The 17,538-nt window shown below is 44.3% G+C and overlaps 1 protein-coding gene and 1 long non-coding RNA gene across 2 annotated transcripts; both read right to left on the bottom strand.

The window, feature by feature from the left end:
* Positions 1–93: 93 nt before the first annotated feature.
* Positions 94–17,385, bottom strand: LOC308595861. The gene is made up of 2 exons (XR_014012140.1): positions 17,115–17,385; positions 94–140 (listed from the first exon to the last, which is right to left on the bottom strand). It is a non-coding gene; the product is annotated as an uncharacterized lncRNA (long non-coding RNA).
* LOC308595759 (aldo-keto reductase family 1 member C3-like) lies at positions 2,038–17,078 on the bottom strand. The gene is made up of 9 exons (XM_081210451.1): positions 16,417–17,078; positions 10,191–10,358; positions 9,524–9,640; positions 8,378–8,455; positions 8,045–8,167; positions 5,860–5,969; positions 4,575–4,740; positions 3,316–3,398; positions 2,038–2,324 (listed from the first exon to the last, which is right to left on the bottom strand). The coding sequence occupies exons 1-9, from the start codon at positions 16,501–16,503 to the stop codon at positions 2,282–2,284; spliced, it is 975 nt and encodes a 324-aa protein (XP_081066577.1). The 5' UTR covers positions 16,504–17,078; the 3' UTR covers positions 2,038–2,281.
* Positions 17,386–17,538: the final 153 nt, after the last annotated feature.

The raw sequence follows: 17,538 nt of genomic DNA, 5'->3' as shown, positions 1-17,538 counted from the left end.
AAGCAATGCAGAGGCCGATTGCAATCTTTGATCAAGAAGCTTCACCTCTTTGTTAGATCAGTAAATGTTAGACATACAAAAAGCAAGCCGAAGAGCTAGGCAGACCTTTTCTTCAGGCTGTAGTATTGAAATGAAAAGCTCTGAAACAAAATAATAAATGAAACATGTGGAGGCATCTGTTAACCCAATGAAGCTGGTGGTCTGAGTGCCATTGAACACACAAAGGGAACTTTGATTTGTTAAAGATGCTGGGAATGGGAGCTGTGTGAGGGGTAAACTACAGTTCCCAGAATTCTTTTCGAGGGGTCATGTGCTTTAAAAGTGCTCCAGATCATAGGATCACAGAAATGTGGACTTGGAAGGGACAGTGAGGATCATTTATTTCAACCCCTTGCAATGCAGGAATTGTTCGCCCAACGTGGGGCTCAAACCCACAATGCTGAGATTAGAGTCTCATGCTGTACCAACTGAGCTGTCCCTCAGGGTGTGTTTGTTACACAGTCATCTTCTGGTTTGGAGTAAACAGCATCAGAATGCAATGCACCATAAGAAATACAGTGGTGCCTCGCAAGACGAAATTAATTCGTTCCGCAAGTTTTTTCTTCTTGCGAGTTTTTCGTCTTGCGAAGCACGGTTTCCCATAGGAATGCATTGAAAATCAATTAATGCGTTCCTATGGAAACCGCTTGCCAGGCTGGCGGTGCGGAGAAGGGCTTTTCTCCCCACCACAAGCCTTCAGGACAGGTACGGGAACAGAGGGGAAGGGGCGCAGCGCTTCTCCTCTGTTCCCGGGGCTTGCGGTGGGAGGAGGGTTTTTCCTCCCCACTGCCAACATTCAGAACAGCATTCTGAATGTTGGCGGTGGGAAGGAAAACCCTCCTCCCACCGCAAGTCTTCAGGACAGCCATCCGAAGGCTGGCGTGGGGAGAAGGGCTTTCCGCCCCACCGCCAGCCTTCGGAGCAGCCTTCCGAAGGCTGGCGCGGGGAGAAGGGCTTTCCGCCCCACCGCCAGCCTTCGGAGGAGCCTTCCGAAGGCTGGCGCGGGGAGAAGGGCTTTCCGCCCCACCGCCAGCCTTCGGAGGAGGTCCGAGGACAGTGGGGAAGATGCGCTGCGCTTCCCCGCTGTCCCGGAGATTTCCCTATGGGCTTTCGTCTTGCGAAGGAAGCCCATAGGGAAATTCATTTTGCGAAGCGCCTCCAAAACGGAAAACCCTTTCGTCTAGCGGGTTTCCCGTCTTGCGAGGCGTTCATCTTGCGGGGCACCACTGTACTAGGATGGATAAAGGATGTAGAACATGGCACCTTCAAAACCTTCTTTACTGCTCACAGCCAGCAGAGGACCTCAGAGCCAGCAATGGTCATTCCTGCCCATCCCTTCCTCAGAAGTGGAAGCAGCGACTTTGTAATTTAGAAGTTTCCCCTCATGTCCTGCTTCCCACAGGCATCTGGTTGGCCACTGGGAAAACAAGTTGCTGGACTAGATGGGCCACTGGCCTGATTCAGCAGGCTCTTCTTATTTTCTGAAGGTATTTCAAATCATCTTGGCAATAAGATGCTTCTTTTATGAATGTTAATTCTTCCCCCCCTTGTGCTATTTTCAATATACGACTCACCCCCTTGTAACTGCTATTTGACACATTAGGGAGAAACTACACAGCTCACACTTCTTGAACCAATATGCAAATCAAAATGCAGTTATCCTGAGAAAGTGGCAATTCTCTGAATTTTGTGATGCAGTTGTTCAGCTACAGAACCATTACAAAAATGCATACAGTGGTACCTCGTTCCGGAGGTCTGTTCTTAAGCTGAAACTATTCTTAACCTTAAGCACTTTAGCTAATGGGGCCTCCTGCTGCTGCTGTGCCGCTGGAGCACTATTTCTGTTCTCATCCTGAAGCAAAGTTCTTAACCTGAAGCACTATTTCTGGGTTAGTGGAGTCTGTAAACTGAAGCGTATGTAACCTGAAGCGTATGTAACCTGAGGTGCCACTGTATAGTGGAGTAAAGTATTCATTAAAGAGCATATATCAATGAAAACACCATGCAAACATGCTTTATTTTGGCCAAATGTACAAAGGAAAATGTGTATAGTAGGAGAAATTTACAATGATGAATTTTCAAGGGATTTTCTTTTCATCCCAAACTGATATGGAGATTTGAGGAACTGAAGAGTGGAAAATGCGATGCTGGGAGGAACTGATATTCACAGATTTGCCCATTGTTTTCCATGGAAAAGGACCCTGGTTCAGAAGGGGATAAATTAGAGATGGGATACGAGTCCTTATTCCACATCTGGTGGGTAATACTGTGGGTGATCAGCGTATCTGAAACAAAAGAAAAGAGAGTCAACACTCAGGGTGTGGAAGATGTACAAGCAACGAAAATTGATCTGTTGCCAGCCACTGCCTCATGAGACCATTTCACACAGTTCATTGTAAGCTCCCCAAGTTTGCCATCAAATGCCCACCCTGCTGAATATCTGGAAGGCTGAAAGTCAAAATGGTCCACCATTTGCAATATCGGGATGGTCATATGTCCGTCTTCTCACTAGAGAAAATAACCCCTAGATGATGAATACAGCCCTGCTTGCTGATCAAAGTGGTACAAAAGGGTTGGGTCAAAGGTCTCTCCCCTCTTCCCCAGCTTCTTTTCGATACTTTCAGGTAGGGGCAGAAGGACAAATGCTGTTTTGGGAGTCCCTTACTGGCAGTAATGCATGAGGCAGCCATCTCCCCCCCCCCCCCATCAAATGCTCCTGGGAATGTCTGCACATCATTGTATGGCATTGGTCTCAAGGGTATTTGGAAGCCTGGTTTCAAAGCACAGAGCAACTGTCAGGTGAGCAGCAAAGCTACAACTTGCGTTTTACAGTGGGAAAAGATCCTGAATTGCCATGGGGTAAATTATGGGGAGTTTAGAAGTGCACCCCAAAAGTTACATTTTGTCAGAAACTGGACTTTTTCAAGACTGTCTAGGGCCAAAAACTACTGGAATAGCTTGGTTGGTAAAGGATGGAACTCTTGATCTCCGGGCCATGGGTTTGAGCCTCATGCTGGGCAAAAGATTCCTGCATTGCAGGGGGCTGGACTAGATGACCCCCGTGGTCCCTCCCAACTCTACAATTCTATGACAGGGACACTTGTCCATACGCTTTGGCACAAAGTATCCACAGTAATTGCTTCTATAATTTCACCTAAATTTCTATGAAGAGAAGAGATGGATGCCAGATCTTTTCTTCCTTTTGCTCTCGCAGTATGAATTCTTGCGTGAAGCACTTTTATGTATTCGTATGCATACTATTTAAATATGACTTACATGTCCCATTTTAAATAGCTCATGCCTTTGTGAAGGCCATCAATGGATTTCATATCCTCCTCAGACAGCTGGAAAGTAAGTGCCTGTCAGGGGGAGAAAATAAAATGCTGAGGTGGTTTTACCTCATGTCTTCTTTTTGTACCTCAGAGCTGTGCACTTTTTTCCAGCAACAGAGAAACCAAAGCAAACTTTTCTACCACCTTCCAAAGTTCAATTCCTTCATTCAACAGCTTCAGTCCAGATGTCCTCCCACTGAGGGAATTTTATATGCATAGTAATGTAGGTTTGCAATAGAACAGGAGTGGGGAAACTGTGGCCCCCCAGATGTGGATGGACTCCAACTCCCCATCAGACTCAGCCATCATGTCCAATGGTCAGGGATGAGGGAAGTCACAACCCAGCAAATATTGTCTAGTACTTCTTCAGTAGTCACAGCTGTCCATGGAGGTACAGGTCAATTCTGTGTCCAGGGCAGCTGTCTACCAGCTCCATCTGGTATGCAGGCTGAAACCCTACCTGCCCGCAGACTGTCTCGCCAGAGTGGTACATGCTCTAGTTATCTCCCACTTGGACTACTGCTAAAGGGCTACCTTTGAAGGTGACCCTGAAACTTAAACAAATCCAGTATGCAGCTAGACTGGGAGTGGCCGCCGAGACCATATAACACTGGTCCTGAAAGGCCCACATTAGCTCCCAATACGTGTCCGAGCAAATTCAAAGTATTGGTGCTGACCTTTAAAGCCTTAAACGGCCTTGGCCCAGTATACCTGAAGGAGCGTCTGCATCCCCATCATTCAGCCCGGACACGGAGGACCAGCGCCAAGGGCCTTCTGGTGGTTCCCTCCCTGCGAGAAATGAGGTTACAGGGAACCAGGCAGAGTGCCTTCTTGGTAGTGGCACCCACCCTGTGGAATGCCCTCCCATCAGATGTGAAGGAAATAAACAACTATCTGACTTTTAGAAGACATCTGAAGGCAGCCCTATTTAGGGAAGTTTTTAATGTTTGATGTTTTATTGTGCTTTTACCATTCTGTTGGGAGCTGCCTAGAGTAGCTGGGGAAACCCAGCCAGATGGATGGCGTATAAATAAATAAAATAATAATAATAATAATAATAATAATAATAATAATAATAATAATAATAATAATTAATGCAGTGTATAGCTAAACTGCCGAGTTATGTGACCTGTGAGATCACAGTGTTCAAATGATGTGCTTTTTCAGTATTGTTTTTTAATGGATTTATATATGCTGCTTTACCTGGACGTCTTCCTCAATTTGGTCTCTGGTGTCGGCCTTCACTATGACCACCAGGCCGCGCTGCAGTTGGTAGCGAATAGCTACAAGAGCTGGGCTTTTGTTGTACTTCTTGGCGATCGCAACCAACAGAGGGACTTCAAGCAGGGGAGGAGCTTCTGGGTTTAACCTGTTGGAGAGCAACATGCAGAGAAGGTGTGTTTCTGGTGTCAAGATGCACAAATATATGCACACAAATATAGGATGAGGGGCACTTGGCTTGACAGCAGTATGTATGAAAAGGATCTATGGGTCTTTGGAGACCACAAGCTTAACATGAGTCACAGTGTGATGCAGCAGGAAGAGAAGCTAATGCTATTCTTGGCTGCATCAGCAGAAGTATAGTGTTCCCATCAAGGGAAGTAATAGCAGCACTCTATTATGCATTGTTCAGACTTCACCTGGAATACTGTGTCCAGTTCTGGACTCCACAGTTTAAGAAGGATATTGACACGTTGGAACATGTGCAGAGGAGGGCGAACAAAATGATAAAATATCTGGAACCTGAGCCACATGAGGAATGGTTGAAGGAGCTAAGAATGTTTAGCATGGGGAAGGGTAGACGGACAAGTGATGTGGTAACCATCTTCAAATATCAGAAGGGCTGCCTCATGGAAGATGGAGCTCGCTAGTTTTTTATTACTACAGAGGGTAGGACCTGAATCAATGGATTCAAATTACAAGAAAGGTGATTTTGACTAAAAATTAGGAAGAACATTCTGGCAGTAAGAGCTGTTCAACAATGGAATGGACTCCCTGAGAGGGTAGTGACGAGGGGTGGCATATAAATCTAAGCAAGTAAGTAAGCAAGTATTTTGTATTTAACGTTTGGTTGGTTGGTTGATGTGAGTAAATTTAATTTTTTAGTATCCCATTCTCCACCATAAATTTCAGCCAGAGTGGGAACCCCAAGCTTTGCATATGTTCAAAAATGTACTGGGGGGGGGACTAAGAAAGAAAACCCCCAACAGGCCAATGGGGATGGACTGAAGCCAGAACAGGAGAACTCAGTATTGCAAAGTTTTGTTGTTGGTCCCACTTGTGAAAAATAATCATTAGGGTGGCTTCCAATACAGATGAAAACAATAGAAACATAGGGAACAGGCTATGTAAAAAGTGAAATGCTATAATAATTTAAATGCAAAGCTGGATGCAGGGCCCTTTCATCCCTGCCAGTCTTGGTGATTGCAACCAACAGAGGGTCTTCAAGCCTGAGGTGGTCCCCAAACATTTTGGCTTCACCTCTTACCATTTTGGGTCCCTTTGGGATCCCAGGACACAGTATCCTTCCAGGATGATATCATTTGACTTGCAGAAGTCCAGCAGCTTGCTTTGGTTCCGATAAGGATGGCATTCAACCTGTGGATTCAAAATCCCCCAACACAACCCCAAAGTGAGAATTCAGATGAAACAAAGAATACGGTGAAATAAACGAAAGACAGAAAAGCAGAACCATGCTATTATTTCTTGAAATATCAGGCTGTTACCATTCTTAAAGTGTGTTGTGTTTTCTGATGCATCAGAATCTTTAGAGGACCATTCTTGCATTTGTGGTTTCCATTGCCACGCTCCTCATCCGTGAAATACCGTATGTGTTAGCTGAAGATGGGGGACAGGGCTTATTTCCCCTCAATCTCCTGTCACTCCAACCCTGTTGAGCCATTATACCCAAAGGCATGCAACCTGCTAGCTAAGCAGGAGTGATGGACTGACAATGAGATGTGTGCAGCCGTGATCTCCCCGTACCACAGAGACAGTGGTCCAGATAGCCCCACTTCAATCATGACTTCTTTGTACCCTCTGCCCAACCTTGGGTCTGATGGGGGATTTTCCTGGCTTTCCATCAACTTGAGCAGATGATCTGGGACTCTGCTTTATCAGGGTCTCAATCAACTGAAATTTCCAATCAAATTGAGCAGTGGAGACATCAGAACATAAAATCAGGGGTAGAAGGGCACAAGACTTTTCAAAGGGGGCAGTTGTTGTTATTTTTATTAAAGATTTCTTAGTTTACAAAAATACGTGCATTGTCGCTTTTTCAAGTTGCATTTTCTACAGATCAGTTTCATTTGTTGTGAGACATTAGTGTTACATACAGTGTGAGGTTGGGAAGAAAAGACAGGGGAAGAGGGGAGTGGGGAGTGGGATGGGGTTGGGTGGCAATGATTCTATTTAAGGGAGCAGTCTTTTCTCATATGTAAGGAAGTAATGGTATAGTTTTCAGTAATCCTCCCTGTGTAAATGCATCTTGTATGTGAAAAGTGTCTTTTCTTCAAATCACCACTGTGGCTCAGCAATGGCGGAAAGTATGGGGGAGGGAACGTAAGAACTAATTGTCTGGGGTGTGTGTATTCCCAACCCCTTGCCCCCTCTACTGCCATATATGAATTGGATAGTGCACCAAGGTTGGGCAGAGGGTACAAAGAAGCCATGATTGAAGTGGGGCTATCTGGACCACTGTCTCTGTGGTACGGGGAGATCATGGCTGCACACATCTCATGGTCAGTCCATCACTCCTGCTTAGCTAGCAGGTTGCATGCCTTGGACTAGCCTGCCTTGGTCTCACTGGTTACATGATATACACCAGGGCCCAAGTGAATCAGGGCTGCTTGGGTGCAACAGCTTTGCCCAGATGCCTAACTCAAAGGCCCTTCTCTCCCCACTTGAGAACTTCCAGAGTCCCCACAAGAGGCTGTGTGGGCCCTGACTGTTAGGATTCTTGCCCTGTGCTTACAGTCATGGGATTGGTTTTATCACATGACGGTGTGTGTTTCCATTCCACAGTGTGGGAAGTGACGGAGATGGAATGTTTTGTATTACTGTGTTCTGAGATGTAGGACTATTGCCTTTTGTTCTCTCTCTTTGCTGTTTGGTGCTGATGAGGAAGGAGCTGAGTCAGAATGCTCCAAGTGTATGATATGTAAATAAAGTAGTTTAGCCAAAATGCTGTGCTGCTGAGTCTGTCACGTGAATTGCTAAAACTCTGCTGTTCCTAACGGTATCAGTTGCTGTGATGTTCGGGCTGGAGAAAGCTCTTGAAGCTCCCGAACGACTGCCCAGGAGGGAGAGAACATGCCAGTCGGGCATGTGTCTCTATCGGAGTCCTACTTGTGTGTAGGATGATCCTGACACTGACTGCTTGCAGGCCTCCTTCTACCTGAGATGCTTGTTTCAAACATTATGGACTTCTCCACACTTCCTTTTGTCTGAGGATTCAGAGGTTGTGACTAAATGAGAACCCATTACTGGTTCCAGGAATTTAGGGGAGTCTACCCCAAAATTGTGACTGGATCTGCAACCTTATAGCCTTAAGCAAGTTTTTTCAGGGAATTGCTGTGTTCGTCAAAACAAAGGTCCTCTCACAAAAGAGCTTAAATAAAGAATCTTTCAACCATGCTTAGAACAAACCCCTAGAAAAAGCAATCACACTTGACCTGGTTTATCACTGGCTTGTATTTCAACCCTGGCTTGTTCAGGATCAATTCCAGATGCTTACGGGTGAAGTTGGACACTCCGATGGACCTCACCAAGCCGGCATCTTTGCACGCCTCCATTGCCTGGCAAAGAAAACATGACATGTTTGTTGAGTGGTGTTTGTTGAATAGCTGGGACCACACTTTTTTCCAGATTAAGATTGGTGTTTTATAGTTCACCAGCTCTCATAGGAGCCATTGTGTGAGTCATTGTTCTGGACATGCCTCCTCTAGTGGAAGGCTACTGTGCTCTGTATCTGAATGACTCAAGAGATGGATTTCCTAATTTCCTACCTCCCATGTCTGCCGAAGATCTACGTTGTCAATAATCAATTTTTTGTCTTCTCCCATGGGAAATAAATCTGGTCCAGGCTGGAAAAGAAGGAGGCGGAGGGAATAAGTGCATTTCAGGCCCAGAAACAAGCACCACATTTCACATTCTTGTTTATTCAAGAGGGATAAAGTGTTACTTTATCCAGGAAAAAATAATTACGGTGAAATATTAGGTAAAGGTAAAGGACCCCTAGACAGTTAAGTCCAGTCAAAGGTGACTATGGTTACGGTGCTCATCTCGCTTCCATACCGAGATAGCTGGCATTTATCCTCAGGCAGCTTTCCGGGTCATGTGGCCAGCATGACTAAACCTCTTCTGGCGCAATGGAATACCATGACGGAAACCAGAGCACACAGAAACACCATTTATTTCCTGCCACAATGGTACTAATTTATCTACTTGCACTGGCGTGATTTCAAACTGTTAGGTTGGCAGAAGCTGGGACAGAGCAATGGGAGCTCACTCCGTTGCAGGGATTTGAACTGCCGACCTTCTGATTGGTAAGCCCAAGAACCTCAGTGGTTTAGACTACATCTCCACCAGCATCCCCCCCCCATTGCAATATTAACTCAGTATTGTCTCTTTTAATCCAGAAGTGCGGAATCAGTGGATCTCCAGGCTTTGCTGGCCTCCAAGTCCCATCAGCTTCAGGCAACAAGGAGAATGATCAGGGATGATAGGAGTTGCAACTGAGGAATATCTGGAAGGCCACAGGTTCTCCAAACATGCTTTATTTTTTTCTGTGCCCCGTAGAACAAACTGTCTTCTCTCTTTGCACAGGTCTGTCTCCCCATCTCTCCAACCCCTTTTTTCTTCCCTCACTCTGTCGCCAAATCCTGCTCTGCGCATGATTTCTGTCTTATGATGCCCATGTAGTTAATGTCATCAGTATATGAAAAGGTTTTTAACTGGCATGGTTTCTCCCCCCAAATCTGGGAGCGATCATTCCTTGATTAAGATATGTTCTAGCAGAGAACTGTCAGCATCTCTAGGAAATGACAATTCCCAATGTTCCTTCAGGGTATAAAATATTTTTAGCAGGGTCTCCCACCACACATTTTAATATTGTACTCAATACTTTCATTATGACATCAATAATTATTTACCTTCATAGAATACGGATGGTGCATTAAGAACAGATCCATGTAGTCAAACTGGAGTTTCTTCAGGGATTCTTCTAAGCATTTCCGAACCAGCTCTGGGCGGTAGAAGGTACACCAAAGCTGTCAAAAATATAAAGAGATTTATATTTTCACACAGCCATAGAGTTTTCGGGTCTCAGGACCATATAGCTGTAGCAGATGACTATTCTGGTGTGCACAGTGTTAAGGACACACTCAAATATTGTTCTGAAGAGTATTTTGAATTGCTGTGGTGAGGTAAAGCAAATTTAAAGTCATCATTGCTAATAAACACTATTTTTACCATTTATTTATGAAATTTATATATTGCCCTTCATCAAAGGATTACATCATGATGCAGGCACTATATTTTACAGTGGTACCTCGGGTTACAGACACCTCGGGTTACAAACACTTCGGGTTACAGACTCTGCTAACCCGGAGGTAGTACTTCAGGTTAAGAACTTTACCTCGGGATGAGAACAAAAATCGCTCACCAGTGGCACGTTGGCAGTGGGAGGCCCCATTCGCTAAATTGGTACCTCAGGTTAAGAATGGTTTCAGGTTAAGAATGGACCTCCGGAACAAATTAAATACGTAACCAGAGGTACCACTGCAATCTTTTTTTTAAAAAAATGCCAAACTCACTCACTTTTCCAGTGTAGAAAATGTCTTCCCTTTTTATTGTTCCGTCTGCAATCTTTGCACGAATGGCCCGCCCAACGTGCTCCTCTGTCTGGTATGCATATGCACTATCAATAAGACGGAAGCCGTATTCTATTGCTATCTTTGCAGCCTCCTCACACTTACTTTTTGGAACCTGCCGGTTGAAAAGGTGAAAAGGTTAGTCAAGGTCTCTGCTTCAGTGGGGAAATTAATATCAGAGGGTACCTGTAAGTAACACTGAGTATCGGTGGACATTTTCAAACTAGACCTGAGTCTCAGGGACTCAGCTAGGCTGGATCTAAACACATCAAAGGAAAATAAAGAAAAAGCGTAAAGAAAAAGCAATTTATGTATACAGTATGTGTTGCAAGTGCGATATAACATTGTGCTACCAGATGGCGAAATGGAGTCCTGTTTTTTTCTACCTGTTTTCCCAGTTTAAATTTACAGCACTTTAAACTGAAACACTTCTTTGATGTGTCTAGATCCATCCCTGCTGATGCCTGGGTCCTCTCGTGGGATCTCTTTCATGAGGCAAGGTGGCTCTGACCAGCAATGACAACAGGGCTCCAATCAAAGTTGCAAGGTGGTGAGTTGCCATTTTAATTTCCCACAATCCCTCTGCCAGCACACACCAAGGCACTATGGGAAATTAAAACGGGTGCTCCCAGATAGCTGCCAGGTGGGAAACAGGATGAAATCTTGTCTTGTGTTCGTGATATGTGTTAGAATTCCTGCTCCATGATTGCAGTCATGGGATTGCTGTCTATCACATGATGGTATATGTTTTGACTCCACAGAGTGGGAAGTGACGGAGACAGGATGTTTGTGTTACTGTGTTCCGTGAAGTGGGACTATTGTCCTTTGTTCTTTTTCTTCTTTCTCTCTGATGCTAGAGAGAGAGGGTGCCATGTTGCAGCGCTCCGTGTGTGTTTATATCTAAATAAAGTAGATTAGGAAAAATGTTGAGTTGATGAGGTCTGTTACACAAATTGCACAAACTCTGCGGATCCCTATATGTGCCGGTTTCGGTTGGCATCGGTCGCTGTGATGTTCGGGCAGAAGAAAGCTTTTGAAGCTCCCAAACGATCGACCAGGAGGGAGGGAACACGCCAGTCAGGCATGTGTCTCTGCCAGGGTCCTACTCGTGTGTAGGCTGAGCTCCTGACAGTATGCACATGTATGGGAAATAGCAATTTCTGAGTGCTTGACCCAAACATGCCAGATTTATTCATGGATTTATTAATGGTCAGGCAAAGAGAGACAATTTTTAGGACTTTCAGGATCACATCAATAAGTCAGCAGAGTTATTGCAACCCCCTATAACACATGTATCTCTATGGAGACTACTAATTAATTAGTGAACCTATCAGAAGAAGAAGAAGAAGAAGAAGAAGAAGAAGAAGAAGAAGAAGAAGAGGAGTTTTTTATATCCCACTTTATCACTACCCCAAGGAGTCGCAAAGTGACTAATATTCTCCTTTCCCTTCCTCCCCCACAACAAACACTCTGTGAGGTGAGTGGGGCTGAGAAACTTCAAGAAGTGTGACTAGCCCAAGGTCACCCAGCAGCCGCATGTGGAGGAGCGGGGAAGTGAACCCGGTTACCCAGATTATGAGTCTATCACTTAACCACTACACCACACTGGCTCTCTATTATGTATACACAGTACCTTACCGTTTCATAGCTGACAATACCATAAAATGTACTCCATGTTTTGGTTTGACTTTTATGTTATATTGATGGTGTTGCTGTTATAACACACACACACACACACACACACACACTATTGTGAAAAAAGGAAATATTTAATGGTGTGTGTGTGTAAAAATTTGATGTGAGTGGGGAAACCTGAAACCTGGTGGGATAAGTCCCATGATTGGAATGTAATAATGGAGGGATACAATCTATTTCGGAGAAACAGACCAGACAAGAAAGGAGGAGGAGTGGCGTTATATGTCAGGGATGTGTATACCTGTGAAGAGATCCAAGATTTAGAACCTCAAAGCCAAATTGAGAGCATTTGGGTCAAAATTAAGGAAGAGAAGAATAACAGAGACCTCATTGTGGGAGTTTACTATAGATCCCCAAGCCAAACGGAGGACATAGATGATGCCTTCCTGGAACAGATGGCCAAGCATGCAAAAGGAAGGGAGATAGTAGTAATGGGGGACTTCAATTACCCGGATATTTGTTGGATGTCAAACTCAGCCAAGAGCATAAGGTCAAACAGATTCCTCACTGGCCTTGCAGACAACTTCATTGTCCAGAAAGTGGGAGAAGCAACAAGAGGAACAGCCATTTTAGATCTGGTCCTAACCAATGTTGATGAGCTGGTTAGTGGGGTAGAAGTGGAAGGATCATTAGGCGCGAGTGATCATGCTCTTCTGAAGTTTACTATACAGCGGAAAGGAGCAGCCAAGCATACTAGGACTCAATTTCTTGACTTTAAGAAAGCCGACTTCATAAAACTTAGGGAAGTGCTGGGTGAGATCCCATGGACAGTAATACTAAAAGGAAAGGGAGTTCATGATGGCTGGGAGTTTGTTAAGAGGGAGATAGTAAAAGCACAACGTCAGGCAATACCAATGAGACGGAAACATGGAAGGTGCCTAAAGAAGCCAGGGTGGCTATCTAAAGAACTTTTAACTGAGTTAAGATTAAAAAAGGATGTGTACAAAAAATGGAAAATGGGGGAAACCACCAAAGAGGAATTCAAACAAATAGCCAGCACGTGTAGACACAAAGTCAGAAAAGCTAAAGCACAGAATGAACTCAGGCTTGCTAGAGAGGTTAAAAGCAACAAAAAAGGCTTTTATGGGTATGTTCGTAGCAAAAGGAAGAACAAAGAAACAGTGGGGTCACTCAGAGGAGAAGATGGTGAAATGCAAACAGGGGACACAGAAAGGGCTGAACTCCTCAATGCCTTCTTTGCCTCAGTCTTCTCCGATAAAGAAAACAATGCCCGACCTGAAGAATTTGGAGCAAATGATTCAGCAAAGGAAACACAGCCCAGAATAACTAAGGAGATAGTACAAGAATACTTGGCTAGTTTAGATGTATTCAAGTCTCCAGGGCCAGATGAACTGCATCCAAGAGTATTAAAAGAAGTGGCAGATGTGATCTCAGAACCACTGGCAGTCATCTTTGAGAATTCCTGGAGAACAGGCGAAGTCCCGGCAGACTGGAGGAGGGCAAATGTTGTCCCTATTTTCAAAAAGGGGAAAAGAGAGGACCCAAATAATTACCGCCCAGTCAGTCTGACATCAATACCAGGGAAGATTCTGGAGCAGATCATTAAGAAAACAGTCTGTGAGCACCTAGAAAGGAATGCTGTGATCACCAATAGTCAGCATGGATTTCTGAAAAATAAGTCATGTCAGACTAACCTGATCTCGTTTTTTGACAGAATTACAAGCCTGGTAGATGAAGGGAACTCAGTGGATATAGCCTACCTTGATTTCAGTAAGGCATTTGACAAGGTGCCCCATGATATTCTTGTAAAGAAGCTGGTAAAATGCGGTCTTGACTATGCTACCACTCAGTGGATTTGTAACTGGCTGACTGACCGAACCCAAAGGGTGCTCATCAATGGTTCCTCTTCATCCTGGAGAAGAGTGACTAGTGGGGTGCCACAGGGTTCTGTCTTGGGCCCGGTCTTATTCAACATCTTTATCAACGACTTGGATGATGGACTCAAGGGCATCCTGATCAAATTTGCAGATGACACTAAACTGGGAGGGGTGGCTAACACCCCAGAGGACAGGAACACACTTCAAAACGACCTTGACAGATTAGAAAACTGGGCCAAAACAAACAAGATGAATTTTAACAGGGAGAAATGTAAAGTATTGCACTTGGGCAAAAAAAATGAGAGGCACAAATACAAGATGGGTGACACCTGGCTTGAGAGCAGTACATGTGAAAAGGATCTAGGAGTCTTGGTTGACCACAAACTTGACATGAGCCAACAGTGTGACGCGGCAGCTAAAAAAGCCAATGCAATTCTGGGCCTCATCAATAGGAGTATAGCATCTAGATCAAGGGAAGTAATAGTGCCACTGTATTCTGCTCTGGTCAGACCTCACCTGGAGTACTGTGTCCAGTTCTGGGCACCACAATTCAAGAAGGACACTGACAAACTGGAACGTGTCCAGAAGAGGGCAACCAAAATGGTCAAAGGCCTGGAAACGATGCCTTATGAGGAACGGCTAAGGGAGCTGGGCATGTTTAGCCTGGAGAAGAGGAGGTTAAGGGGTGATATGATAGCTATGTTCAAATATATAAAAGGATGTCACATAGAGGAGGGAGAAAGGTTGTTTTCTGCTGCTCCAGAGAAGCGGACACGGAGCAATGGATCCAAACTACAAGAAAGAAGATTCCACCTAAACATTAGGAAGAACTTCCTGACAGTAAGAGCTGTTCGACAGTGGAATTTGCTGCCAAGGAGTGTGGTGGAGTCTCCTTCTTTGGAGGTCTTTAAGCAGAGGCTTGACAACCATATGTCAGGAGTGCTCTGATGGTGTTTCCTGCTTGGCAGGGGGTTGGACTCGATGGCCCTTGTGGTCTCTTCCAACTCTATGATTCTGTGATTCTGGGTTTTGGCTCTATGCCTGAATTCCTTCTAACTCCTGGATCCAACAAGGATCCAATTGCTGGAATAGGTATGCAAGTCTCTTGGCAATGGCCCCTTAAGTGTGGAATGTTAAGGAAATAAATGAAGCAGCTCTGTGCCAGAGGGCAAATAGGTGGGTAGTTAGAAAGACAAAAACTAGGGGGGGGGGGTGAGAGAGAGATCCAGGAGTTGGAAGCAGAAAGCAGGCTGGGCAGCTGAGAGATGGAGCCAAGCCTGATTTCTGCTGGAATCCAAGGCTATGGCCTTGGGAGATGCAAGTCAGTGATGTGAACCCCTCCATCCTTGTTGTTGGCATCTGTCTGTCTCAAGACACAATGGAGTGTGCCTCCAGGGGAAAGTAAAAATTGCTGTGTTAGCAGCACCAAAATGACTTCCGTGGGGTGCAGGCCTGGGCAGTGGGTATAGAGATCCTGGGCTGCCCAGATGAAAAGGCTCCCCTCTCATCCTCGCTGATGTGATCCAAAGGAACACAGACTAATACATTTGGCACCAGCTTGGCTGCAGGTGTTGCCAGAAGGAGGCATGCAATGCACCACCCAACCGTCTTAGGAACTCCAGCCCAGATTTGTGTAGGGCTTACTCCTTTTCTTCTCCTGAAGATATCCCACAAGGCAGCAGAGGTTCAAGAGCAGAATTTTCCTTCTCCTAGATAGGCTACCTCCCTAGCTAGATGAGCCCCATCTGCCCTTCATTTCCCTCTATGGCCCATACATAAACTGCCTTCTTGACCATTGGATCCCCTAGTAATCTCATCTGTTCAGTCTGCCAGAGCCTCTCTTCACTTGCAGGATTGAAAATGAGCAATCAGTTAAGTTGTCAGTTATTTTGGTTCAAGCAGCGGAACACTGTTGAGGAAGTCTCTTCGTCAGCATGTATCTCTTTGTATGAAATAGATTCTACCCTCGCTTTATATGTGAATGGAGCAGACATATGAATTGGAATTGGAAAAATGGAAAAAGGAAAATTCCTTTGAAAAACTGAGTGGTAACTTTTATTTGGTAAATTCCTGATATTCCTAGAAATTAATTTAATTACAAAACAAGAACGTACATTGATCCCTTCATTTACGTTGCTGGTGATATGGACCAAATGAAGATGGTTTGGATAAAGAATTGATTCTATATTTATTGTTAGTGTCCAGAATAGTTAGCTAATGGCTGGTAATTTTGGATAATATTGTTATTCCCAACAAAACTACGGTAATAGTGGGCACTTATAGTTCTATAGAAATATTTTTCAAAATATCACTAGAAGTTTTGCACTGGGGACTTTGAACCCTGCAGCAATTCACACTGGAAACTATAAACCAGCCAAGTCTTGCACAAAACATTATTTGCTCCTGTTTCTGCTGGCTCAGGACCCTTGTTGGATGAGAAGCAGCGCTTTATGTGCTGCAAGGGACCTGTTGTATTCTTGGCTGCTGTAACCCGAGAGGTTCTCATGCACAAGTGGCTTCTCAGATCAGGTGAGGTATCTCCTGCTGTGTTTTGCAATGGATGAAGCACCAAGCAGCTGGCAGGCATTTTGCTCTTCAGAAACAAGTTACAACAATCTGAGAGTTAAATGTGGTACTTACAGTGTCCGGGGTATAGGTTCCAAACCCCAATACGGGGATTTTGTTCCCATCATTCAGTGTAATGCCACGGTCTTTGCTAAGTTCCATTTTCTACTTCTGTGCTTGTTCAGTTCTTGGCTGCTGGCTGGCTGAAACTGATCGACACTCTTGTGGCGAAAGGAAAAATTCGAGTGAGAAAAATGAAGGTTGTGTTTCCAATAAAATGTCTTTTGTTGGCACAAAAGGAGGGGAGTGCTTAAATACTCCGGAGAAATGAGAGAGAAGGGCGGGGAAACCTATGGCCAACTTTTTATCAGTAATTTTCAGCAGAATGTCCTTTGATGCCCCACAATTTTCATTGTTGACTTAGCAGCATTGCTTTCACAGGATAAATAATCCATGACCAACTTTTTATCAGTAACTTTCAGCAGATTGTCCTTTGCTACACCAGCAATTTCATTGTAGACTAAGCAGCATTGCTTTCACAGGATAAAAAATAGCTTTCTTCTTCTTCTTCTTCTTCTTCTTCTTCTTCTTCTTCTTCTTCTTCTTCTTCTTCTTCTTCTTCTTCTTCTTCGCGTTTCAATAAAGCAATGCAGAGGCTTATTGCAATCTTCAATCAAGAAACTTCACCTCTTTGTTAGATCAGTAAATGTTAGACATACAAAAAGCAAGCCTAAGAGGTATGCAAACCTTTTCTTCAGCATTGTAATGAAAACACATGCTCAGAAACAAAATAAGAAATGAAATATATGGAGGCATCTGTTAACCCAACGAAGCTGGGTGTTCTGAGTGGAACATGGCGCCATGTGCACAACGCTCACCCTGAATGCAGATTAAAAGGAAGCGTGTCCACAGCCTCAGCCTTTACTGGAGGGTTCAGGTTACGCAAACCAGGGGCTGAGTGGGAGACAGCTAGTAGCAACAAATGATTTCAGCAAGGTCATTTTGAATATTGTTACAGATTCCAGAAGATAAAATGCATGCGTATAACATCATCTTCTGTGAAATAGAGTGACCAGAAAAACATAGAAGTTTTTTTAAATTGAATTATGTTGCCTACACAAACAATTAGAACAAAACTTACAGTCGTCAAACAGATTAAGTAATTAAAAAAAGAATCAAAAATTAATAAGGAAAAGT

Source organism: Podarcis bocagei (assembly GCF_964188305.1).
Source record: "Podarcis bocagei genome assembly, chromosome: 10".
In the NCBI taxonomy this organism is placed as follows: domain Eukaryota; kingdom Metazoa; phylum Chordata; class Lepidosauria; order Squamata; family Lacertidae; genus Podarcis; species Podarcis bocagei.
This window is presented reverse-complemented; position numbering and strand designations above follow the sequence as displayed.